Here is a 26,712-nt window from a genome sequence, read left to right as displayed (position 1 = left end):
ACAGCAATCCCGTTCCTGTATATGTAATGTCCTTCTAATGCAAAACTTAGAATCCTTTGTTTTCATAGCATTCTACTGGAATCGTGAGAAAATAGTGAGTGATGGTAGTTTATTTGTCTTGACTAGTTGTTAGTTGCTCAATATGATTTGAAAAATTCAGAGGTAAAATGGTTCTCTCTACCTGTTTTTTGCTCTAGATCAGTGGTTCCAAACCTAGGGCCATATGAGCCCTTGCAACCTTATTATATTTCAGGGGGAGTCATGGGTGAAAATTGGTTGGAAGTGGTACTGTGACAGGTGGCTAAGTAGGTTATAGAAAGCTGTCAAGAAAAATGGATGAAGAAATAAATGAAGCTTTCAAGTAAAATATGGTGGGGAAAAGTGTTACTACCGCATTTCTCTCTTGAAAGCTTTAATTCTTCTCATCTGAACTTTTTTTTTGGTAAATGAAGTATCCGATAATGATGTCACTCTCCACTATCCATACAAAGGTTTTTAACAGCTGACTGATCTTTACATCATCCTGCTGTTAAAAACCTTTGTACAGTGCCCAGTTGTCTGGGAAGTATATTGTCACAACTATGTGTTAAAGTAAAGACTTTAAAAAAAAATTCTGACTCAATATATACTGGAGTGCTTCTGGTTCTGTCACAAAGCCGGGCGGAAGAGATCTTGGCAATGTTTTTCTGCAAAGTTTTGGCATTCATGTCATGTCTCGATTTTTTGACTAAAGTGAAACATTGAATCTTTGTTTGGACGTTATTGTGTAGCCTGTTTGATAATTATTTCCCAAATTTCTATAACATGTGTTACTTCTGTTAATTTTTTATCATTGTATATATTGTATTTGTAGTTACAAATCTTGAGTATTCCTTTCTTACAGCTTTATCAACGAAGGTTCAACATTTGTAAAAGCATTGGCATTAGGATCTGTAATTCTGGGTGGATATGTAAAGAGTTCTCCTCTTCCAGAACTTTCTCCATCATTAGAACCTCCACTGCCACCAACAAAATTGGGCAGTGATGGAAATCTCTACCAGTGCTGTACTACTTTGTCTGCTGGTCAGTCTGTTTTGTTTAACAGAATTTATAAATTGAAAAAAAAAAAATTCTTTAGAAACCATTTTCAATTTTTCTTAGCTTATAACTCTTGTTCAATTTGTGTCCATTGGTTGAAATTCGTAGTGTGTGTCTCAAAAGTTTAGATAATGCATTTTTTTTATACGATGAGTATAATTTGCAGCTTTTAATGGGAACATTTATAATATCAAAAATACAAAAAATGGCTGCAAAAGTTAAGAAAAAATTCAAATTTACAAAAATTAAAGTCTTTTAATTGTTGATAGACTTTTCGTTTCTTCTGATAATGTTAAATACACGATTCTCCATAGATCTCTTTCTATTCTGCAGTATTCCAACATCAGTTTTGTACCATGCTTTTTCGATAGACCTCTTCAAGTTATCAATCGTCGAATACTGTTTGCGCACACAGTTCTTGTGAGTATGCCCCATACATTCTTGATGGCATTGAACTTAGGACTCATCGCTGGCCAATCTAAAGCAGAGACATTTTCACCATCAAGGAATTGTTTGTTTCTGATATGACACGTTATTGTGGTGAAATGTCTAATTTAGTCTAAATCTCCATCTTCATTTTCAATTCATGAAATATTAGATGAAATCTTCATCTAAATCTTCAATCGGTAGCAAATTGTTCTTGAGGTTTTTCTTCTAAAAATGTCATAATTTTGATGATCCTTAAAAGAAGTTAAGGAAGCCTGAACATTGAAAGCAAATGCTGTCCATATTACTGAGGCTCCACCTTTGTCTGCTAAAAAAAAGTTCTTGGTTCCTTTCTAACATTGTACCAGTAAGAAGGCCATCCAAGTTCTTTTTTTCCTTATTGCTAAAGATGACACACAGCCATTTGTCTCCATAACATATTGCGTGACCATTCCATTCTTTCTTTCCATCATGCTTTCTTGTGAGAGGGGATTTCCAGAAAATTCTTTTATGAATCAAATATCCAGTTTTTATGATTTTTCTCTGAACTGTATGTTTTGAAATTTTCACTCCAGCAGCTTTTTTGTGATTTCACACAAGGTTATTTTTGCATTGACTTTCATGCCAATTTTTGAGTGATTCTATTTTTACGTAAACTTATACTACATGGCCTATCACAAGTAGGTTTGACTTTTGAAATATGCATTAAGCCAATACACAATAAACCCTGCATTTTGACTGGTTTGAAGCAGTTGCAATGCCTTTCCTTTTTCTTTCAAGTGAAGTACTCGAGTAATCTCATCATATGAACTGTTCAATGACTTCTGCATTTTTTTCCTTTGAATTGAAACTGGTCCAATAGCTTTTCACTTTTTCACTATCACATTCCAGAAACAACATATAGGCATAATCATAAAAATTTTCATATGATCAGAAGTTTGTCTAACCTTTTGAGACAGCTATTTTTCAATTTTTTTAAATTTGTAAAAAAAAAAAGAAATCCAAAAGTTCCAAATTTTTTAATTTGAAAAATCTATAACTAGTTTTCCTTGACGATGACCAACGTTTCAAATAAACGTTCACGTTCGTATCACAATAAAAAGAAAATGAAATCGAAATTCGAATCAGTATCCATGGTGCAGTTAAAAATCTATAGTATCTGAATTTTTAAGATGGACTGTACCTTTCATGAAAGCAGTGAAGGTCAAAAGTAAAATCTACAAAGGGTGTCCTTAGAGAAATTCCATAGTGTTTCCTTTTTTTTTTTTCAATGCCTATGTGTGTGTTTTCTCTGATTCTGGTTTGTTGCTTTATGTTAACACTCAATTTTTAAATACATGTTTTATTAGGCTTGCCACATTTCTGTGTTGGTTACATGAGAAACTGGGGCAGAGACACTTTTATCTCTCTGAGGGGTCTTCTTCTTATAACAGGAAGGTCACAAGAAGCAAGGTAAAAAAATTATTTTATCTTAGTATATCTTCATTACATAAGCAAATGCAGGCTCTTCAAATGGAGGGAAAAGTGAACAAGGGGTCAGATTTTCCACCTCCACCCTATGCTAATAATATAAATTTTTTGGGAGAATTGGGGGGGGGGGGGGGTTTCGCACTCTCCCCCATATTTGCCTATGTTACTTCAAGTAGAAGACGTGGAGGAAATCTTCTAAGAAATGTATGTGCAAGCAAAGCACCAGGACCAGATGATATCTATCCCAGGGTTCTCAGGGAAGGTGCTAATGAATTGTTGGGGCCAGTCGCACAGATATGCAGGAGTAGTGTTGCTGAGGGTATCGTCCCGAGAGATTAGAAACTGGCTAACGTTGTTCCGATATTTAAGAAGGTAGTACAGAAGTGGTGTCAAATTATCATCCAGTGAGTTTGACGAGCTCCCTCTCGAAAATTTTGGAAATTATCATCAAAAGGCAGTTTGTGAAGTGGATAGACGAGAATAATGTATTGTCGGATAATCAGCATGGGTTCAGGAAGGGGAAGTCATGTGTAACTAACCTCCTTTGCTTCTATGATTACGTGACTAAGGCTTTGGGTAAGAGCAAAAATGTCGACGTTGTTTACCTTGATTTCCAGAAGGCATTCGATCGGGTCCAACATGGCAAACTCTTGAAGCGTTTACACGAGATTGGAATAGGGGGAAACTTGCTGAATTGGATAGAATCATGGTTAAGAGATAGGTCGCAACAAGTTATGGTGAACGAGGAATTCTCTGGTTGGACAGACGTCACAAGTGGAGTTCCTCAGGGAAGTGTCCTTGGCCCCATACTTTTTTCACTTTTTATCGACAAACTCAATCAGGGTATCGATGGGATTACTAGAAAATTCGCAGATGATGTGAAGCTAATGGGGGTAATCGGGAATGAAAGTGATAGGGAGTTGCTCCAGACCAACTTAAACAGGATTGCAGCATTGGCAAATGAATGGAGCATGACGTTTAGCGTAGATAAGTGCATGGTCGCTCATTTTGGTTCGAACAACCCACGGTTCTCTTACGAGTTGAATGGTGTCACTATCCCGGATGCAACTAGGGTCACCGACTTGAGAATTCTCATTGACGAGCGACTTAAGTTTTCTGAACATTGTTCAGCGGTGGTCAAAAAAGCGAATAGAATGCTTGGTCTCATTTTCAAAAAGGTCTCTTCGCGTTCTCCTAAAGTCATTCTTCCGCTTTTGCAAGGCTTAGTTCGTCCTGGACTGGAGTATGCTGTAAGGTTTTGGAGACCATACCTACAGAGGGACATAGACTTGGTTGAAAGGGTGCAGCGAAGAGCTATGTGTGTCCTTATTGGCACACAGGGCTTGAGTTATGAAGAGAGACTTCATTTTTTGAATATGTTTACATTGGATGAACGCAGGTGTCAAGGAGATATGATCGAAGTGTTCAAAATTTTCAATGGGATGGATAGGATGGACCATGAACTTTTAGTACACCGCCAATCGACTGCTTTTACAAGGGGACACCAGTATCGATTGGTAAGGGACAATGCGAGGTTAGGTTATGGTGTCGCAGGGAATTTTTCTCTAATAGGGTTGTCAATAAATGGAATAGCTTATCCCCGGAGTTTTTAAATTGTAACACAATTGACATGTTTAAAAAGAAATACGATAAACATGTTGGGTAAATTGAGAAGCTGTCCATACTTAGAATAAGACAACCATAAGTATTCTTTATGGGCGTTGTATAATATTTTATCATGTGTATATATTGTTTATAATTTGTGTTAATTGCATTTTTAATTGGGTTGCTGTATTTTTGAAATATATGACATCCATATTTTTATGGGCATCTTTTTATCGGCCACCTCGTTGGGCATTTTGTCAGTTGTGGCATTGTATTTGTATTTGTTACATTGTTCATATTTCAGGATTAGCATGTTTGCATTAAAAGTTTTTAAGAAACTTCTTATTTTTTGGCCAAAATTATTAGATTTCATGGAAGCGGAATTGTTTGACATTGATCTTAAACCTTATTGCCTGGTCTGTGATTAGCCCTTTATATTTTTCATAAAATGAATGTGTGAGACAAACAAAATGTTGAACTTATCCACAACAAATTTTTTTTTCACTAGCAGAGGGCAAAAAGTGAGTGTATGAAATTAATTTCATAAATGCAGAGAAAATCCCTGACAGAGTAAAACCTATTTATTAGTTAGATATTTTTATCCTAAATCTTCTTTGATGTGAAATTAATCAAAGATGAGCATGAATCGGAATTATTCAACGCTTGATACTTTTATAAGATACGACATCAGAAGGAATTTTTTCAGAACTGACCAAGTATAAAAAAAATTACTTTTTTGGAAAGCTATATAAAGTCTGCTGGAAATATAAGTGCTCTCAGGTGATGGAAAAGAATGTAATGAGTATAACTGAAGTGGGTTTCTGAAATTGTTGTAAGAGTGATAACTTTTAGTACCTTACACATACAACACTAGCAGGAACCAGATAGCCATTAGTAATTGAAATTAATGGATGGTTAAAGTTTGTTGCACACACACTTTTAAACTTTCAAGCAAAGTAATGAAACCAGCATGGCTGAATTGAACACCTTGCAAAGATGTACTGTATTCCCCTGCATTAACCAGAATGGTCAGAAACAGTAAGGTAGACCAGCATGTCAAAAAATATGAGTCACTGATTCTGAATAACTCTTGAATATCTTGGCTCTAAAAACCAAATGAACAGCTGTGTTGAACCTTGTCTTTTGTTGCATTTTAGGATTCTTTCTGTTTTGCAAACTATTTTCAGTTGTATGACATGTCGCTCTACACTTGTTTATGCAAGAAAACTGGATGTTGTGTGAAAGTGCTTATTTTTTTAGGTGTTGATTTTAGGAAGGAAAAAAACTCATTTCTACTTGTATCAGGAATGGAACCCAGGCCTCCTGGTTTTCCGGAGGAGTGCTCTCGCCACTAAGCCCTTATATATGCTCCAAGGAAAAAGAATGTCTCCTCTAGCTTAGTGGCGAGAGCACTTGTCCAGCAAACAAGATGCCCGGGTTCAATTCCCTGTAGAGGCAGAGATAAGTTTTTCCTTCCTAAAATAAACATCTCACAAAATACGTGTATACTCGTGTATAAGCAGAGTTTTTTTTGTGGAAAAATTTGTTCCCGGGAGGGGAGGGGGGGTCGGCTTATACTCAGGTCAGTTTTTGATGAGAAAATATCCACCCCACAATCAGTAGTCATTTTTGTAGCAGTGTTCGAGAAACCGGCATTATTGGTATGGGATATGTTCAAACCCCACAGAACTAACAATGTGAAAACAGAGGCAAAGAAATCAAAAACATCATTAGTTGGTGGTGGCTAATGTTGATTGTACAGCCGTTAGGTGTGAGCATCAGCAAGCCTCTCAAAGACTATTTGAAGAATTTGTGGATTGAATAGATGAGTTCCGATGATAAACTACTAAAAAAGTGGTGCCTTGAAGAAACCTGACATTGGCTTAATGTGCCAATGGGTACATGAGGCGTGGAATTCTGTTTCCACCGGAATTATCATCCGATCCTTCAAAAAGTGTGCATCAGCAATGTGTTGGACGGAACTGAAGATATCCTCTTTGAAAGTGACAATGGCGATGACAGCCCAAATGAAGATAAAAACAAAGATGCCACACCCTCTATGATGATCTGATGGATTACCATGAGCTTGGAGACTTAAAAGGAACGGATTAAAAAGTTTGAATCATTTTCTAGTGCATGAAAATATAAGATATTTTTTCTCTGAAATGCATGGATTTTTCAGGGTCGGCTTAGTCATGGGTTTTCAATTTATTGCGGTTTTGGTGGTCCTGAAGGGGGGGTCGGCTTTTACACAAGTATATACAGTAAGCATCTTCCCAAAACATCCAGTTGTCTGAAAGCTTGTGTGTCCAGTTAGTTCTTACTTTCCACAACTGCAAATATATTACATTTCCTACAGTGAAAATAAAAAAGATTATTTCATTCTGATTTTTTTTGCTCATTTATTATTTACTAGACTGATTTGGAATTTTTTTCATACTTATCAAATGCGTCAATTGCAAAAGGGTATTATGCATAAACACAGATAAATGAGGTAAATTTCAAGCATTAATCAAATTTTCCAATGATGCTTGGGTATTATGCATAATCACCAGCAAAACTATTTTTTTCATTATCTATCAGACTTCGGACCTTGAGGCTGGAGTATTATGCGTATTGGTATTCATCAGTAAAAGTGATAAATTTATCAAGCTTACCAAGATGTATACATAATAACGGATTTATCACATTCACTGTGGCATATGCATGATATACAATGAAACCTCTGAAGTTTCACCATTAAACCAGAATTTCCGTCCTTTAAATAGAGTTGTTCCTTACTTGGAGGTAAATGAGTGTCCCCTTAGCTGGAAGTTTTGACTGCACATACTTGAAAATAAAAATGTTATGTGAGGATCATACGTGAGGATCGCGTTATTAAAAAAAAAAAAAAAAAAAAATGAGTGCTAGTTCTTCACTGCATAATGGACAGATAATAATGACAGGCAATGTAAGTATCAACTCTGGGTAGAGGGATCTAGAAGCAATGATATTAGTTTTGTTTTTATTTTTATTATATCTGAATGGCTTCTTCAAAGAACCAACTAAGACTACAAACAAAAACTATCTGGAGTGGAGTTCAGACATATACGTAATAATACATGTCTATGGATGCATTTTGGGAGCCAGTCTAGTTGACTCATAATCAATAATATGTAATCAACTAGCTATAATACCCGGCGTTGCCCGGGTTTTTTTCAATTAGGCTTTTTTGGATCACCTGATATCTCCCTCTTCTCTTTCTTTGAGGGGCATGCAAACCGTGTCCAAGTTCACCATGGTGACTTCCTACGTGACTCATGAAAGAAACAAATCTAGATTTAAAGAAACAAAAAAAAATATTTTTCTTTTCTTTTTTCAAAGGGTGCTAGGTATTTCGATTCCCCCCCTTTGAACTTCAAGTTATCTATCTCGGCCTGTTTCTGCTTCAAAAAATGCTTAATTAAAGCTGTGGAATTTTTTCGATGAACTTTTTACGGGCCCATAATTAATTTTAAAACAACCTAAACTATATGTGAATTTATGCAGTTGAATATTAAAAGACAATACGGAGACATTAATTTTCATGCTTGAGAAGATATAAATAAAAAGTTGAAATCAATGTTATTGCATGGATATCCAACTCAAAAGTAGGTCTGGCTAATTACTTCATATGTAATCTCCTGCGCTTCGTATATCTCTAAGCGAACTCAATATTTCAAAAATCGAGTATTTAATACAATTTTTAAAATTATTGATGTGACAGAAAAAAAACCCCACTAAATTTCCGCATTTCTACATTAAAATTGGCAATTTTAACACTGATTTCTATGGGGGGGGGGATCATCCTTTGCCTTACCCTCAAAGTGATGCTGATGATGGTGTCTATTCAGAAAGCTCTCATTACTGGGAGGATTGAATAAAGTGGCAAACCATTATAAAAGCATAAACATTATACATATACTGACAGCGTTGAAGAAATTACAAACCATTGTAAAGGCATAAAACACGTCTTAAACGCATTGCTAGGGAACCACTTTAACCAAAGTAAACGTTCGGAAAGTGATTGTTGAGGCCGAGAAAGCATTGTTGCCCGACAGTTTTCTGCCCATTTGGGGCACTTGCCCGGCTCTGACGAAATTTTAAAGTAGGCTATCGTTCAAGTCGGGCCCCATTTGGTATATATGCAAAATTTGGCGACGATCGATCTAAAATTGTAGATTTGTATAGAGAACATACATACACACACAGACAGAAAATCAATTTTATATATATACTAGGGGGGCTCTGCCCCCCTGCCGCCTTTGGCGGCCAACCCCCCCCCCCCCCCCACTTCTCTCCCGGACATATCTTGTTTATTTCGTCCCACTTCATCAGCGTGCTATGGAAAAGGGGAAAGGGACGTGTGAAAGCACCAGCCTACTGAAGAAGCGAATTTTAATGAAAATAATAATAGAGCAACAAAAAACAAATGAGATTCATCAAGTATCCCCAGAAAACTTCCCCATGGGGGTCCCCAGATTCAATTCGCTGAGTTTCAGTGGGGCCCCACACTGGATATATCTTGGGCTACCGATGTGTTGCAAATTTTACAATGTTAAACCACAAAAATCAATGAGATACATTCAGGGGCACCGAATTACAACCTGCCAACATTTCCATGAAGCCCTGACCTGCAAGCTTGTCGGACACCCCCCCTGTGAGAATTTTTCATTTTTATCAATTTTACAACGAATAAAATCCAGGGCCCCACATCCAGTAGCGGGGACACAATACGCAGATTTTTAGTGGGGGCCCCAGACTGGCTATATCTCGGGTTTCGGCTGTGGCAAATTCTACAACAGAAAAGAATGAGATTCATCCAGGGCCCCCAAAATGAAACCTGTAAACATAAAGCCCCCGACTTGGAAGCTTGTCGGTCATTTCCCGGAGCGAGTGCCATGAAAAATTTCCATTTGTATTCGTTTTACCAACGAATAAAATCCAGGGCCCCCAACCAATTACCCGGGACACCAATTCGCATACTTTTGGTGGGGCCCCAGACTGGCTTTATCTCGGGGTTCCGCTGTTGCGAATTCTACAACAGAAAAGAATGAGATTCGTCCAGGGCCCCAAAATGAAACCTGTAAACATGGGGCCCCCGACTTGGAAGCTTGTCGGTCATCCCCCGGTGCGAGTGCCATGAAAAATTTTCATTTGTATTCGTTTTACGAACGAATAAAATCCAGGGCCCCCAAACAATTACCCGGGATACCAATGCGCATACTTTTGGTGGGGCCCCAGACTGGCTTTATCTCGGGGTTCCGCTGTTGCAAATTCTACAACAGAAAAGAATGAGATTCATCCAGGGCCCCCAAAATGAAACCTGTAAACATGGGCCCCGACTTGGAAGCTTGTCGGTCATCCCCCGGAGCGAGTGCCATGAAAAATTTTCATTTGTATTCGTTTTACCAACAAATAAAATCCAGGGCACCCAAAATGAAACCTGTAAACATGGGGCCCCCGACTTGGAAGCTTGTCGGTCATCCCCCGGTGCGAGTGCCATGAAAAATTTTCATTTGTATTCGTTTTACCAACAAATAAAATCCAGGGCACCCAAAATGAAACCTGTAAACATGGGGCCCCCGACTTGGAAGCTTGTCGGTCATCCCCCGGTGCGAGTGCTATGAAAAATTTTCATTTGTATTCGTTTTACCAACAAATAAAATCCAGGGCACCCAAAATGAAACCTGTAAACATGGGGCCCCCGACTTGGAAGCTTGTCGGTCATCCCCCGGAGCGAGTGCCATGAAAAATTTTCATTTGTATTCGCTTTACCAACGAATAAAATCCAGGGCCCCCAAAATGAAACCTGTAAACATGGGGCCCCCGACTTGGAAGCTTGTCGGTCATCCCCCGGAGCGAGTGCCATGAAAAATTTTCATTTGTATTCGTTTTACGAACGAATAAAATCCAGGGCCCCCAACCAATTACCCGGGACACCAATTCGCATAATTTTGGCGGGGCCCCAGACTGGCTTTATCTCGGGCTTCCGCTGTTGCGAATTCTACAACAGAAAAGAATGAGATTCGTCCAGGGCCCCAACATGAAACCTGTAAACATGGGGCCCCCGACTTGGAAGCTTGTCGGTCATCCCCCGGAGCGAATGCCATGAAAAATTTTCATTTGTATTCGTTTTACCAACGAATAAAATCCAGGGTCCCCAAAATGAAACCTGTAAACATGGGGCCCCCGACTTGGAAGCTTGTCGGTCATCCCCCGGAGCGAGTGCCATGAAAAATTTTCATTTGTATTCGCTTTACCAACGAATAAAATCCAGGGCCCCCAAAATGAAACCTGTAAACATGGGGCCCCAGACTTGGAAGCTTGTCGGTCATCCCCCGGAGCGAGTGCCATGAAAAATTTTCATTTGTATTCGTTTTACGAACGAATAAAATCCAGGGCCCCCAACCAATTACCCGGGACACCAATTCGCATACTTTTGGCGGGGCCCCAGACTGGCTTTATCTCGGGCTTCCGCTGTTGCGAATTCTACAACAGAAAAGAATGAGATTCGTCCAGGGCCCCAACATGAAACCTGTAAACATGGGGCCCCCGACTTGGAAGCTTGTCGGTCATTTCCCGGAGCGAGTGCCATGAAAAATTTTCATTTGTATTCGTTTTACCAACGAATAAAATCCAGGGTCCCCAAAATGAAACCTGTAAACATGGGGCCCCCGACTTGGAAGCTTGTCGGTCATCCCCCGGAGCGAGTGCCATGAAAAATTTTCATTTGTATTCGTTTTACGAACGAATAAAATCCAGGGCCCCCAACCAATTACCCGGGACACCAATTCGCATACTTTTGGTGGGGCCCCAGACTGGCTTTATCTCGGGGTTCCGCTGTTGCGAATTCTACAACACAAAAGAATGAGATTCGTCCAGGGCCCCAAAATGAAACCTGTAAACATGGGGCCCCCGACTTGGAAGCTTGTCGGTCATCCCCCGGTGCGAGTGCTATGAAAAATTTTCATTTGTATTCGTTTTACCAACAAATAAAATCCAGGGCACCCAAAATGAAACCTGTAAACATGGGGCCCCCCACTTGGAAGCTTGTCGGTCATCCCCCGGAGCGAGTGCCATGAAAAATTTTCATTTGTATTCGTTTTACCAACGAATAAAATCCAGGACCCCCCAACCAATTACCCGGGACACCAATTCGCATACTTTTGGTGGGGCCCCAGACTGGATATATCTTTTGCTTCCGCTATCGAAATTTTTCAACGTTAAAGCAGCAAGAAAACAATGAGATCCATCAAGGGCCCCTGGAAATGAAAATGTACGATATATGAATGTGAATATCGATATATCAATCGAACCCACTTCCGTAACAGAGTTTCCGTCACTCAAAAATTTCACCCACTTCCGTCACTCGGTTGCTTAGCAACAGGCCCTTTTCGAGTTTGTTTGTGATTTTATATTATAGAATAGATATAGATTCAGTATTCAATAAAAGTCTGTCAGTCTTTTGAATGCATCATGTGAGTCCCACTTCTCCCGGCATTTCAGGAATGGGCCATACTCCAACATTTTCAAAAAGCTGATGTCCCCAGATTTTTACGGCATGCTGGCTAATTGGGGGGGGGGAGGGAGGAATACCATATAAGGAGTACAGAATTTGAGTGTTTGTCCATTGAAGAAAATAACAGTCGTATATCTTCTGAGAAAGGGAATGATTATAAAAATATCTATCTTTGTCCATCAATTTTGATTTTATTTTTTGCCCTGAATTTATTTCGAAAATTTTATCTCATTTTAAAGGGTTTTTTTATTACCTTTGGGTTTCTAAAGCCTTCTTGACAAAGATTTGAATGAACTAACTGGAACCTCTCACCATTACCTAGAAATAATGCTGAGAATATTCCCTAATTAAAAGTTAATATTCCCTAATTAATGTTGAAAAATGTTTTTTAATGCTTCAAGTTATAAAAACTGAATTATGTTTCATAATATAAACAAAATTAGATATATTTTTTTAATTTAAAACAAAAAGAATCTTCACGATTATTCTAGTTCAGCATATATAAAGGAACCCCTTGATTTTTTGGTTTGCAATTTGGAAAAAAGTTAGATAAATATCTATAATATTATCCATGTGCAAGAAACCCCTCCTATTTTTTTTGACTCAATTTTTGGCGAAAAAGGATTCCTTATACATGTTAGAATACTGTGTTCTCCAAAACTTTATATTCAAAATAGACTGGCATAAAAAATATTCCGCCTGTCTCACTTGAAGGGGGGACACCAACTGAATGTCTGGGAATCTTATTTTTCAAAAATTAATTCAAGTGTTTTTTTTTATAATGTGATCCCCACGTATTCCCAAGGGATCAGCATGATTTGTCCAGGGAATTTGTTAGTAAACATCCATGCCCGAACCGGGATTCAAACCCAGACCTGTACAGTGAGAAGCTAGTTCCCTAACCACTCGACTGCCAGGCAGTGTCTGACAATGACTGCAAGCAGTTAATAAATTCTAAGGATGCACTGTAAATGATAAATTGGATGTATATATTTTATTTTCACCTGATTTCAATATACAGTGAAACCTCCTTACAACGACCACTAATGGGACCAAGCAAGTGTGGCCGTTATGAGAGGCTACCGTTGTTAAGAGTTCAGTATTTCTGAAACATAGATTAAATTTTTTGGTTCCTTGTAAAATTATAGCTCTTGCTATAATTAGTTAGAATAAGCCGTTTTGTAGCACATGACATTTTGCATTGAAGATGCATGAATTTTTTTATGAAATTTATTTGTGATTTTCTGTTGTTTCCATTCAAAAATTTCATGAAGAAAGATGCGTACAGCTGTTCCATAATCCTTGTATCCTGGGACAGGTATTCTTCAGATCAGATCCATCCTCTGATGCAATCATAATTTTTTTTGTTCTATGGCAGTATTTTCAATTAGTGCTCACTTGGTCAAACAGCATGGAAAACAAGGACTGTCTTGTGTATGACATAGCCACTTGCCAAATTATAACCCTAATTTCTGTGGTGTTCTTTCTAAAATGTGTTTAGAGCACCCATTAACATCTACTTGAGGAACCACCCGGGTGCGCATACCACATTTTGGAGACCACTGACGTAGGAAAGAACCCATAGTTATTTTTATGTTCAAAGGGCTCAAGAAAATAATAACTCCTTCAAAGCAAATCTTGAGGGTTATTTTTCTTAGCGATATAATATATCATTTTTCTTTCATTTGAATTTCCAAAAAGTAGCTTTTATTCTAAAATCATTGTTCTGAGGATAACCTTATTGTTAATCCAATGAGATGTGTTCTGTTCCAAGGAAAATGTGGCTGTTGTTCAGAAGTGACCATTATGGGAGGTTTTCTGTAATCCCATAATACAACAATTTAACTTTTCGGCTAAAGTCTAAACATGCCATTTACTCCTAGGTAGTACTATAAAAAATTGTTTTAACAAATTTAATCACACCTCTAGGTTTGTTACAGAAATTCCTAATCACTTAGCAACCAATATGTTATGTAACCCCCATAGTGATTTTTTTCAAATAAAAAAATCTTAGTTTTTTCTATCTGAAATGAAGTGCACAAACTCATATTTTTTTAGGTTGAAAATTATACTCTTCTTGGCTGTTAATTCTCTATGATCATTCAGAACCTTTCAACATGAGCTACTATATAACAGTGTTTTACAACAGGGGTTCTGCAAGTTGGGAAAGCTCACAAACATGTAGTTAGAGATAAAGTTTTTAATCTTTATATGTTGATATATTTTCATAATATATTTTGAAAGAGGAATGCAAATTATGTTTTTCAGTTGGAATGTTTACTTTGGTAGCAGTGATTTTGAACAATGTGTTTCAAACATGTTTAAACTTTACAATAGTTTGTAACTTCCTCGATGCTTCCTTTACATGGAGAAAACCCCAGGCAGCGCTGGTATTTTTTCTAGTTCAGATTTTAAAACAAATATATCTACAACTTTCCATCTTTATATAATGAAGTATTTAAATCTATATAATATATAAATCTGTGTGATCAAGTTTATTGCAATATGGTTGAGAAATCTGTTAGAGTTCCATGTGTGGCTGTTTGAACTCTTGGCATTGCTCTTCATTAATTTTTAATGTCTTCATTAGTTTTGTTATTTCTGTTCCATAACGAAGTTTTTATTTTCTGTTTGTAGAATTTTATTCATTTTGTATTCAACTGAACTTTAAAGTTTAAAAATTTTTTTTTTTAAATTAATTCCCTTTATGCTTCTAGGTACATAATCCTTGCATTCGCAGGTTGCCTTCGACATGGCCTTATTCCTAATTTATTAGATCGTGGTCTCAATGCAAGATACAATTGTCGAGATTCTGTGTGGTGGTGGCTGCAAAGTATACAAGATTATACGAAAATGGTTCCAGATGGCCATGCTATACTGAATGACAAAGTCAGTAGACTTTATCCGACAGATGATTCTCCTCCTCAAGAAGCTGGGAAATATGTTAGTAGTTTGTCAATTATGTTCTTTGGTGTAATGGATAAGCTGGCAGAGGCTTATCCCGGGAAATCTGCTGGTATTTCTAAAAGAAACTTTCAGACATATAAAAAGTTTGAGAGTTCTTTTCTCTTGAACCAGAACATTTTTTGACTTTTTTTTTATTGAATGTTAACGGTTTCCATCTAGCAATCACCCATCTGTGTTTCTGTATCACAATGATAACATATTCCTTAACAATTTGTGTTACTATTTAAAAAAGACTGGTTGAACGTGCTGCAGACTAGCATTTTTCAACCTATAGTCTATGAAGATAGGGTATATGATCCACAAGCAGATTTAAAACTTATTCTGATTTTTTTTTAAATTCTAATATGCTATGGATATTATATTCAAATAAACAAATTATATATACTGTAATTTGGTGAACCATCGAGTTGTTTTGAAATATTTTACTTGTAGAGATTGTAGGTCTAGAAACACTGCTTTAGACAATGAAATTGTACATCCTGATGGATTCAGATCTTTTACTACAGATTTTAGTAATAGCGAAGTGTTTTCAAGATGTAAGAGAGAGGTGAGAACACTACGTTTTTTAGCATAAGTGCAAGAACTATGTAGTGATGAGTTGTGTTTTTTATGGAATTAAAGCACAGGGATGCCCATTCATATTTTGGAAGCTCATGCTTTGCAACAATGAAAAGCTGGAAAAACCTTGAAATATGCAAAAGACAGCTAGCTAATGGACTTTGGTCACAAAAAAAATTTGTTGCGTTTGAGAAATATATGACATCCATATTTGTTATGGGCAATTTTTTCTCAGCCACCTTGTTGGGCATTTTGCCTATTTTGGCCTTGTATTTGTACTGATTCGTGGATAGTTTAGTTCACTTTCCATGGTCATGTGTTGATCAGTAAGTGCAGTGATGTTCTACTTTCTATTGCAGTTCTTGATTTCAGTGTTACTTCTGAAGAGGCTGTTATTTCTTCATTTTATACTTGATCACTGAATCTTTGTGATGGTACACAGTCTCAAGCTTTTCTTTGATTGTTTGTATTATAAAAACATTATTTCAATTTTTTTTTAATGTTTTAGGATCAGCCATTGTACGATGTCATCCAAGAAGCAATTCAACAACATTTTAATGGAATGAAGTTTCGTGAGAGGAACGCAGGACATAGAATAGATGAACAGATGAAAGATAATGGTGTGTAGGTTATTTTTACTACCATCATCTTGGAGCATATTAATTTTGTCAATTTGCCTAGTCTCCCCACCCTTGTTGCTGTGTTAAGATTATCTTGAAGTTTTGCCTGTTATCATGAGCAAATTTTGTTCATATAATGCTGTGAAAGCACAGCCATCTTGTATATTTAAATTCAATGCCTGATCTCCAGTTACAGTTTGTCATCCACTTGTGACTGGGTTACTTTCTCAGAAACCCATTAATACTCATTCGGAAGTCAGTCTTCGTTGTACATGTATATATTTAATGTGAGATTAATTTTCGAAGACAAGAATTTTGGTCCTTGTGTGTAGAAAACGACTGTGGTGTGAGAAAAATGATCGTTGATGCATATGTTTAGTCGGTTCTAAGTATATACACAGATGATTTAAAGCTTAAATTTCTTGTTTTCTCATTGTTTAAATTGCATTTAATTCAGAAAATTGATCACTCAATTAGTCGAATTTGTTGCTTTCAATTTACAATATAGATATATGCAATACACTTTTTATAAATGTGCAGTTTGCTTCTCTCTCAGCAGTTATATAATTACAGTGCTGCCTGTTCATCAAAAGTAAATTGCATAGGTGCCAATACTACTAATTTTATAGCTTTATTAAAATCATCCAGTCCGATACCAAATTCTTTCAACTTTAAGAAAAGGCCCTGAAAATCTCTAAATTGTGCTTTGCAAAATTGAAAAATCCCTGAAGAAAATACCTGTCCTTGCAATCCTAGGCTGACCATTTTTCCCTTGACAAAAATACATGAAATTCAGATTTTAGGAAACGAAATTGTCTATCATTTTCAAATAGGATGCCAAAAATGGGCAAAGTTGGATTATTCAAGGCTCTCACTTTTCCTACTTTGTGGTACAATGTCCTACTTCCTAGTTTTTGTCCTACTTTTCTTATTTTTTACCAAAACCTATCAACAAAATTCATTTAATTGATTTTGAGGAGGGAATCATAATAATGTCAAATAATACAAATGTAGTAGATAACAATTAATGATTCTGCCAAAGCAGAAATTGTATTGTTTTTAAAGTTATTTTGGGGAGAGGGTGTGTACGTGGACCATTTGGTGGTTTATTGATTTTTCATTTGCTTAGTTGCAGGGTTCAAGTAGAAAGAGTAGTGATTAAAAACTTGTCTGGTTGAAAAAAATAATTATGTACTGTCTGTGTTTCATGATCTTGTGCAGTAGCATTCATCATTTAAAATTATGTTGCACATTTTGTGTGTAAGTGACACAACAGTTTGCATAACAAAGCAGTTGGGTAGAGACCTATTCTAGGTTTTGTGACTCTGATGATACCCAATAACATTCAATTGTCTTCTGTATTTTTAGGGCATGCAGAAGCATAAACAATATTTACAATGCTCAGCAAAGAGCTAGAAATGAAAGTGCTTCATTTGTCAAAAACGATTACCCTGGTGTTGAGTGCTAAAATTTAAACAAACCTTTTTAAAAAGGGCGATGGACAATGCAGTAAAACTATCTGGTCTACCTTGACTTATTTATATCAAACCTTGTAATTTACATATTTTGCATTGTGCTCTTGGAAGTGGTCTTGAAAGTGTGTCATTCTTAAAAAACTTACATGGCTTCACACATTGCTGTGTGCATTGTTGAAGAGAGTTGAAAGACTGGACTGTGGAATACTCCAAAAAAAATGTATATATTGTGAAAGGACAGAAAAAAATTATCTGTGGTTGCCAGTACCCTATTGGCCAAAAATGTTTTTGTTAACAAGTCATTTCTGTCATTTTGCTTTGGTTTGAGTCAATCATACAGGATACTGAAATAGTGTGCTATGAAAAAAAAAAAATTTTAGGATGTTTTTAAATTATGCTATGATTATGTTGTCTAGGGGAGGTACCCTCCCACATCCTACTTTTTCTAATTTTCTGAGTGGGAGCCCTGATTATTGCGAAAATAGACAGTGGCCAGAAATAAAGCTGCTGTAAATCATGGTGAATTCAAATGAGTCACCCTATGCAGTCTCTCAAAATGCCCATTTTTCCTCCTTTTTTTTTTCTTTTTTTGATATATTTTTTGGCACGAATATATTTCGCCACATGACAAACTGCTAGTTTTTCAAGTCTGGGACTTGGCATGTATAAAATTGCTTGTTTGGGGAATAGACTGATATGGGATTATGTTTGGTTAGTAAATTGAAGCCTTTGAATGAAATGCCTATGACTGAATGAAGCCTATAACTTAATTCAAAGTTATAAAATGATTTATCTGTAGGTTTCAATAACGAGATCGGTGTAGACTTGCAGACAGGGTTTGTATATGGAGGAAATGCAGATAACTGTGGCACGTGGATGGACAAAATGGGGAGCTCTGAAAAGGCTGGGAACAAAGGATGTCCAGCCACTCCCAGGTTAGTTTTTCTAAAAACCTAGAAATTTCAATATTTTTTCTGCTAAGTGTATATCGCGATATCCCAAATCAGTGATATGATGACATGAAATAGTGCAAGTGGAATTTGAGTTTTCTTGTTGCTGTTACTTCCTGTGTAATGGATTCAGTTACTGTGTTCGACTGATTGTATATATGATTTCACTGTTTGTTTTGTTTTTTTTTTTCATCGTTGAAATATATGTATGCTTATTATGTTCTCAGGGATGGATCAGCTATAGAAATAGTTGGCCTTTGTCAATCGACCTTATTATGGCTCATTCAAATGTTTAATGAAGGGTATTACCCATACTGCATGGTGGAACGTCTTACATTTGGTGAGAATTTTTATTCTTTATTTTCAACTTGTGAATTTTTTTTATCCAAGTTTTGTAGTTAAACATGAAAGATATGTACAGTGGACTGTTAATTACAGACTCGCTCTCTACTATACTTGTGTACAAACTTTTAAGGATATTCAACAAAATTAGGTGTATCTGAAAAAAAAGTTGTATAGGATGAAACAAACAAGAATTTTGCTGCCATCATTTAAGAAATAATTCACAGCTTTCATGGTATTAACCAGTCAGCTGTCCAGTTACTTTATTCTATATTTATCTTCTTTTCTTTTTTACTTTTTCAAATTTTGATGCTAATAAAATGAATTTTCATGATTACATTTTTTTATGAATACATTGAAACTGACTTCCTCATGTTCTTTACTGTTTTTTAAAATCATCAACAACAAATTATTACAATTGAAATAATTACTAATTAGTTTTCAGGAATTGAAATAATTTGATTAAAAATAGGCATGATGGAAAATGCTGTTGTAACCACCTGACTGGTTAAGCCAATGTATTGGAAAGTTTTTCCTTTTCTATATTTTGCTTGAATGAGTGGCAAACATTATCAAAAAATAAGTTTCTCACAATGTCTGGCTGGAAAGAAGCTTGTTATGCTTTTTCTCTGCTTGGCTTGCAATGTTCTAATGGAATTGATCATCTGAACAAGAATTATTTGTTTTGCTAATGTTGTCACCATGGCATGGTTGCCAAATCTCCAGGATTTCAATGCCCGTTTTTGGGGGGGTGTGGGGGGGGGGGGGGATTCTAATCGCCCCAAAGCAAAATATTCTAAAAACTGCAATGTATGTGGCAGAGCAATTTTGGTAAGAATTCTAGGAAATTAATGCTTTGGTGTAGAAAACACTGTGTTGTGGGAATTTTTTATTTTTATTACCAGACACGCCCAGCTCCCCATGCGATACAGACATCAGAGCGTTCCTGAGGGCTTTTTACCACAGAATATTTTCAGTCAGCTGAAGGCGTTTTGCAGAACAATGCAAAACATTCTGCTTTGGGGTTCCTGAAGAATTTTTCCAGAAATAGACAGTTTCTTTACCCCAAAAAATGATCCCGTAAATTGTTGGCAATCACGAAATGTCATTTTGCAGAGAAAATATTAAATTTGCTTAATGATCCGTCTTTGTTTGGCCTCTTGGCATTTGAATCAGCGTGATGACGTGTATGTCCTGTTTTTGGGCTGGATGGTAATTTTTTTTCCCCCATGCAACTTGATTTAAGAGTAACAATGACAGATAATTTAACTTGGTGTTTTATGATGGTTGGGGTCTTTGTGCTAATTGGCAATGTCTCAAACAATGTAATGTTTTGCCAAAAGGGAGAAAAATCCCTGCAATTTTATTTTAATTTATGAAAAGTCCCTTCTTTGTTTTTCAAAAAATCCTTTTATGTTTGTTTTCATACTAAATTTTGATCCGCACAAAAATCTCCCTAATTCCCATTCTCAAAAGTTGGCTGTTATGCCATGGGCTTAGCTTGATTAAAAGGCAAACTTTGATTGAAAGATCTTTTCTTATTTCATTTCTCTGCGCTGTACAATAAACCTTTAAGTTTTAGAACCTGTCCAGTGCTCTATTTTTTATGTGATTATTCAAGTGAATTTTTGAACATGCTAAAACCATCAAGCGATGTGGCAGGTAAAAGCTGCATATGGAGAAAGATGATACTTTATGTAAACATAATAAAGTTGAACTTTTGAAAAAAACTAGAACGTGGCAGGCCAGTACAAATAATTGTATGGAGAACATAGTTGCAGAAAATCGGTCATTTAGGATCCTCAGAAACAAAAAATATATATTTTTAATATTTTTTGTGGATCCAAAATTTTTGCAATGTCTACAAAAAAATGTATGAAATAAGATTTAAAAAAATAATTTTTTCCTATGGATAACTGATAATGGTGTGAAAATTAAAAATCATGGTTTTAAATGAAAATTATGTTACTGTATGCATATACATTGCTCTATAATTTTTAAAGGAAAATATGAATCAAAGTGTCCAAAGAGGTATATTACTGCTTTAAATATGAAAAATTGGGAAACAAACACAAGTGGATCCATAATCCAGAAGATTCCCTAATCTGTAATCACCTGGGTCCCCATGAGTCCGGATTTCATTGAAAAGTACCATGATACATTTCCATGAAAGGTACTATTTGTACATCCCTTCCAAAGCGTGCAAGACACATCCCAGAAGCCTGAAAATCACGGTGGACACCAACAATAAGTGATACAAAAAAAAGAAAATGACCAATGTATTAGAAAAAGCCAAAACAAAGTTAGGGTGACGAAAACACGTTAAAAGTCCTTGATTGAAAAAAAACATTTCATCCAAAGTGTCTGGATTTGAGAGATTTGTATTTATAATTATACTAGCTATAGTATCTTTTGCTGCCCGAGTTTTCTTCAATTACTGGGAGTATTGAAAAAGCGACAAACCATTATAAAGGAATAAATCACTACTAAACTAGACTTGTGATTGAATAGTATACCATTGTAGGCCTGTTGCTGTTTGCAGCGAGAGTTTTTAACGGGGATATCAGGTCACATTAGTGCCTCGAATTTGGGAACCACAGAAAACCAACTTCAGCTGGCCACCAGCCCACCACCACGACAGTGGGGTTCAAACTGGGGTCCTCGCGATTCGAGTCCATCGCTATGGCCATTTGACCACCACAGCTGCTAAAGGAATAAGCTGTATATATATACTGGCAGCATTGAAAAAGGCATATTGTAATAAAACTATTGTAAAGGCATATACATGTCTAAAACACATTGTTAGGGAACCACGGTAATCAATGTAAACATTCGGAAAGTGACTATTGAGGCCCAGGAACCATTGTTGCCCGACGGGTTTTTGCCCATTTCAGGCATTTGCCCAGCTCTGACAAACTTTTAAAGTAGCCTATGGTTCAATCCCAGTCCTGTTTGGTACATATGCAAAATTTGGCAATGATCGGTATAAAATTGTAGGTTTGTATAAAGAGCAAGCATACATACTTTCACATCTATATATATAAAACTAGCTATAATACCCGGCATTGCCCGGGTTTTTTTCAATGAGGCTTTTTTTGATCACGTGATACCTCCCTCTTTCTTTGAGGGAATCGCAAACCGTGTCCAAGTTCACCAATATGGCGACTTCCTACGCGACTCATGAAAAAAACAAATCTAGATTTAAAGAAACATAAAAAAAAAAATATTTTTCTTTTCTTTTTTTAAAGAGTGCTAGGTATTTCGATTCCCCCCTTTGAACTTCAAGTTATTCATCTCCGCCTGTTTCTGCTTCAAAAATGCTTAATTAAAGCTGTGGAATTTCTTCGATGCTCTTTATGGGCCCACAATTAATTTTAAAACAACCTAAACTATATGAATTTATGCAGTTGAATATCAAAAGACAATTCGCAGAGACATTAATTTTCATGCTTGAGAAGATATAAATAAAAAGTTGAAATCAATGTTATTGCATGAATATCCAGCTTGAAAGTAGGTCCGGGGCTAATTACTTCATATTTAATTGTATATCTATCTCTAAGCGAACTCAATATTTCAAAAATCGAGTATTTAATACAATTTTTTAAATTATTGATGTGACAGAAAAAAACCCCACTAAATTTCCGCATTTCTACATTAAAATCAGCAATTTTAACACTGATTTCTATGGGGGGGGGGGGGGGGGGGGAGATCATCCTTTGCCTTACCCTCAAAGTGATGCTGATGATGGTGTCTATTCAGAAAGCTCTCATTACTGGGAGGATTGAATAAAGTGGCAAACCATTATAAAAGCATAAACATTATACATATACTGACAGCGTTGAAGAAATTACAAACCATTGTAAAGGCATAAAACACGTCTTAAACGCATTGCTAGGGAACCACTTTAACCAAAGTAAACGTTCGGAAAGTGATTGTTGAGGCCGAGAAAGCATTGTTGCCCGACAGTTTTCTGCCCATTTGGGGCACTTGCCCTGCTCTGACGAAATTTTAAAGTAGGCTATCGTTCAAGTTTGGGCCTAGACAATCACTTTCGGAACATTTACTTTAGTTACAGTGGTTCCCTAGCGATGTGTTTCAGACGTGTATATGCCTTTACAATGGTTTGTTACTTTAATGCTGCCAGTATATTTATAATAGTTTATGCCTTTATAATGGTTTGCCACTTTTTCAATCCTCCCAGTAATGAGGCTTTTTGAATAGACGTCAGAATCATCAGCACCATTTTGAGGGACAGGCAAAATATCCCCATAGAAATCAGTGTTAAAATTGCTGATTTTACTGTAGAAATGCAGAAATTTAGTGGGGTTCGAACCCGGATCCTTGTGATGCAAGTTCATCGCTATACTATAGCCACTTGACCAACGCAACGGCTAAAGAAATAAACTGTATATATATATATATATATATACTGGCAGCATTAAAGAAGTGACAAACCATTGTAAAGGCATATACATGTCTGAAACACATTGTTAGGGAACCATGGTAACCAAAGTAAACATTACAAAAGTAATTGTTTAGGCCGAGAAACCATTGTTGCTTGACAGTTTCTTGCCCAATTTTGGGCATTTGCCCTGCTCTGACAAACTTTTAAAGTAACCTATCATATTCAATCTCGGTCCGGTTTGGTACAGTCGAATCCCATTATAACAAATGCCAAGAGACCAGAGGAATCACTTCGTAAAAACAAAATTTCGTTATAAAGGAATTCCAGGTTACCTAGTATTGTTCCTATGTAAACTTGTTTGGGAGATTAGAAGTGTTCGTTACAACGAAATTTTCGCTATAATGGTATTCGTTAAAACAGGATTTGACTATATATGCAAAATTGTGTGACGATCGGTCTAAAATTTTAGGTTTGTATAAACAACAAACCATATATAGTTTCACATTTATGTATAAGATTTTATTATATTATTTATGTTTGTGAGTTTCAATCACTTCCCTAAGAGCACATGTATAGTATTTGTTGTCACTGGGTGACAGTTGGAAGAGAATATCATTATAATTTTTCAAAGAAAGTGCTCTGCTGCAGCGGATTTGTGAACTTGGTCCAGTTTTCAATTTTGTTTATGCTCACATAATCTGGCAGATACCGATCTTTTTGTGCTACCTATATAAACTTCTCTACAACTGCATGGAATCTGATATATATATATATATATCAACAGCTGATATATATTGCTAAAACAACGGTGTGTGTTATGTTTTCCTTAATTCAAACATGATAATTTGATATAAATGACACAAGAACATACGCTGAATATTTATTTTAATTAGGTAAAACACACACACACACACACATATATAGTATGCATCAAAGAGAAATATATATTATTATATGACAAACAATATCCTTTTTACAATTTTTCAATAACTTCTCATCTTTCACCTTTTCATAATATATATATTTATTTATTTATTACCCAAACCTCATTTTACTGTTACAAGACAATTAATTGCTAGTGGTTTAAGTGTTCCTCAATATTTTATGATCTTGTAACAATCTGCTTTTAATGTATCATAGACAACACAACTTATAGAATCAGCATAATGCTCCGGACTGTTGAGTCACAAAACATCCTCTCGCACGTTCCTTCACTTGGTGACTGTTGGCCACAGTCTTTGGTGAGCGCTGCACACTCTCCCCCCCCCCCCCTCCAGTAGCAAACTTACAGTTCGAAACGGTCCAGGAAATGGACAGTTCGTCCGGAACGTCTTTTTCTTATCTGAGGAGTGGGAGGCGTAGGCAAGGTAATTCTTTTTATGACGGACTGGAATCGTTCACGTCTAAAGCCAGGAAGGCGGGTTTCAGTCTGTCCAGAGAAACTGTTTGTTTTTATTTTCACGAACATCGATGTCAAATGTCTTTTTGCGTCGTTGGATCACTTGAAACGGTCTGTCATATGGAGCTCGGATCGGCTTCCGCACTCCATCTTTCCGAATGAATACGTGTGAGCAGTCCTTTAATGAGGGTGGACAAAAATACTTTGTGGTCCATGACAAGATGTTGGTCGCGGTCATAATTTTGAAAAATGTTCTTTGATAGCCTCAACAAGTTCTTTTGATGTTTCCCTCGGAGTGGGATTGAATATTTCTCCAGGAAGTCTGAGACTAGTGCCGTATACCAATTACGTGGCGGTAGCTTTCAGATCTTCTTTGAGGACGCTACGGAAACAGAGTAATATAGTGGGCAAGACAGTATTCAGGTAAGGAAATTCAAATAAGCGAAAGGTGTGCAAACAGCTGTTTTTGGAATGTCGTCGGAATGAACAGGAATGTGAAAGTACGCCCACACAATGTCAAGTTTTGAAAAATAACTTTTACTGTGTAATGCATTTGAAAAGTGCTGAATGTGAGGAATGGGGTACCTGTCTGGGACCGTGCAGGCATTGAGTTTGCGGTAGTCACCCACTGGACGAATACTGCCTGAGCTTTTTGACACGACATGTAATGGTGATGACCAGGGTGATTTGAAGGCCTACATATTCCTTGATTCATCATAAATTGGAATTCCTCCTTAACAGTATCATAGAGCTTGGGATTCCTCCTTAACAGCATCATAGAGCCTGGGATTTAATCACTTAGGTTTGCTATGTATAGGCGGGCCGGTGGTTTCGATGTAATGTACAGTGTTATGCTGAACAGGATTCATTTTTGTGGGACACTTTTGTCAGTTCAGGAAATTCTGCCAAGATTTTGTGATATTCCGAAGTTTCAGAAATTACCTTAATGGAATAGTTTTCAGAGTTCAATTTCTCCAATTTGTGAAAGTTTCATGATACTGTTCATTAATCTGCGGTGTTTAAGATCAATTAAAAGTCCAATGTTGATAAGAAAATCCACACCTATGATCGGTATTGGTACGCTTGTATTGAGAAACTTCCACTCAAAACAACGTCTTAATCCAAAGTCAACATTGAGAACTTTGGTGCCGTAAGTGTGTATCTTAGAGTAATTGGCAGCAAACAATTCAAAAGAATCTGGAACTATTTTTGTGAAATGTGTTGTGAGTGGAATGCGAGAAATGTCAAATCCTGAATCAATTAAAAATCTCAAATGGGATCTTTTATCAAACACACAAAGGCAACAAGTTTTCGCGGCCATCAGTGTTGACGTTGCCGATATATTATAGTCGACGCCCGTGTTTAGTTTCCCTGTTCGTTCGTTTGAAAAGTGCACAGTTGTTATCATCTATTGGCGTTGTTGCTGAATCTAGCATGGTAATAGCAAAAGCCAATTGTTTGATGTAAGGGAGTGAAACGGCGATAAGGCGATCTGAACCTCCGTCTAGTATAGTTTGTTTCTCTCTCTCTCTCTAGACAAGCGGTCAATTTTTTTGCTAAGAGAAGCTATCTCCGCTCTCATGGCACTCATTTCTGTCAGAGGGGAGGGATTAATGGGTTCAACGTTGTTTACATGTAGCTGCGGGGTCCCTATGCGTTCCGCTCTCCCCATGGCATAGATGCTGATGTTGTATGTGTCTTTAATAACTTCTATTATCTTGTCAGCCATTTTCGCTAATGTATCTAAGCTCTCTGAGCTGACTGATAGGATGGACTGTGTTTCTGATGGCATACGTTGAAACCATAGTTTTTTTAGAAAATTGTCACTTACAGATTTGCCAGCCAAATCTCTTATTTCTCTCAGTAGGTGTGAGGGTC

General features: G+C 36.7%; 1 protein-coding gene across 1 annotated transcript in view; it reads left to right on the top strand.

Annotated features, from left to right (window-relative positions):
• The window catches only part of LOC149083485 (glycogen debranching enzyme-like), a 116,768-nt gene that overhangs the window by 74,040 nt on the left and 16,016 nt on the right, over positions 1–26,712 (top strand). The window contains exons 19-24 of the mRNA XM_089234006.1: positions 884–1,062; positions 2,853–2,955; positions 14,836–15,061; positions 16,152–16,263; positions 18,538–18,673; positions 18,916–19,028. Of these exons, the coding sequence (XP_089090132.1) occupies positions 884–1,062; positions 2,853–2,955; positions 14,836–15,061; positions 16,152–16,263; positions 18,538–18,673; positions 18,916–19,028 (869 nt within the window). The remainder of the gene's footprint in view (positions 1–883; positions 1,063–2,852; positions 2,956–14,835; positions 15,062–16,151; positions 16,264–18,537; positions 18,674–18,915; positions 19,029–26,712) is intronic.

Source organism: Pholcus phalangioides, unplaced genomic scaffold, assembly GCF_987345545.1.
Source record: "Pholcus phalangioides strain wild (caught in Gottingen) unplaced genomic scaffold, Ppha-v1.0 ptg000008l_1, whole genome shotgun sequence".
In the NCBI taxonomy this organism is placed as follows: Eukaryota; Metazoa; Arthropoda; class Arachnida; order Araneae; family Pholcidae; genus Pholcus; species Pholcus phalangioides.
The sequence above is the reverse complement of the archived record's forward strand: the minus strand, read 5'-3'. Positions and strand labels throughout refer to the sequence as shown.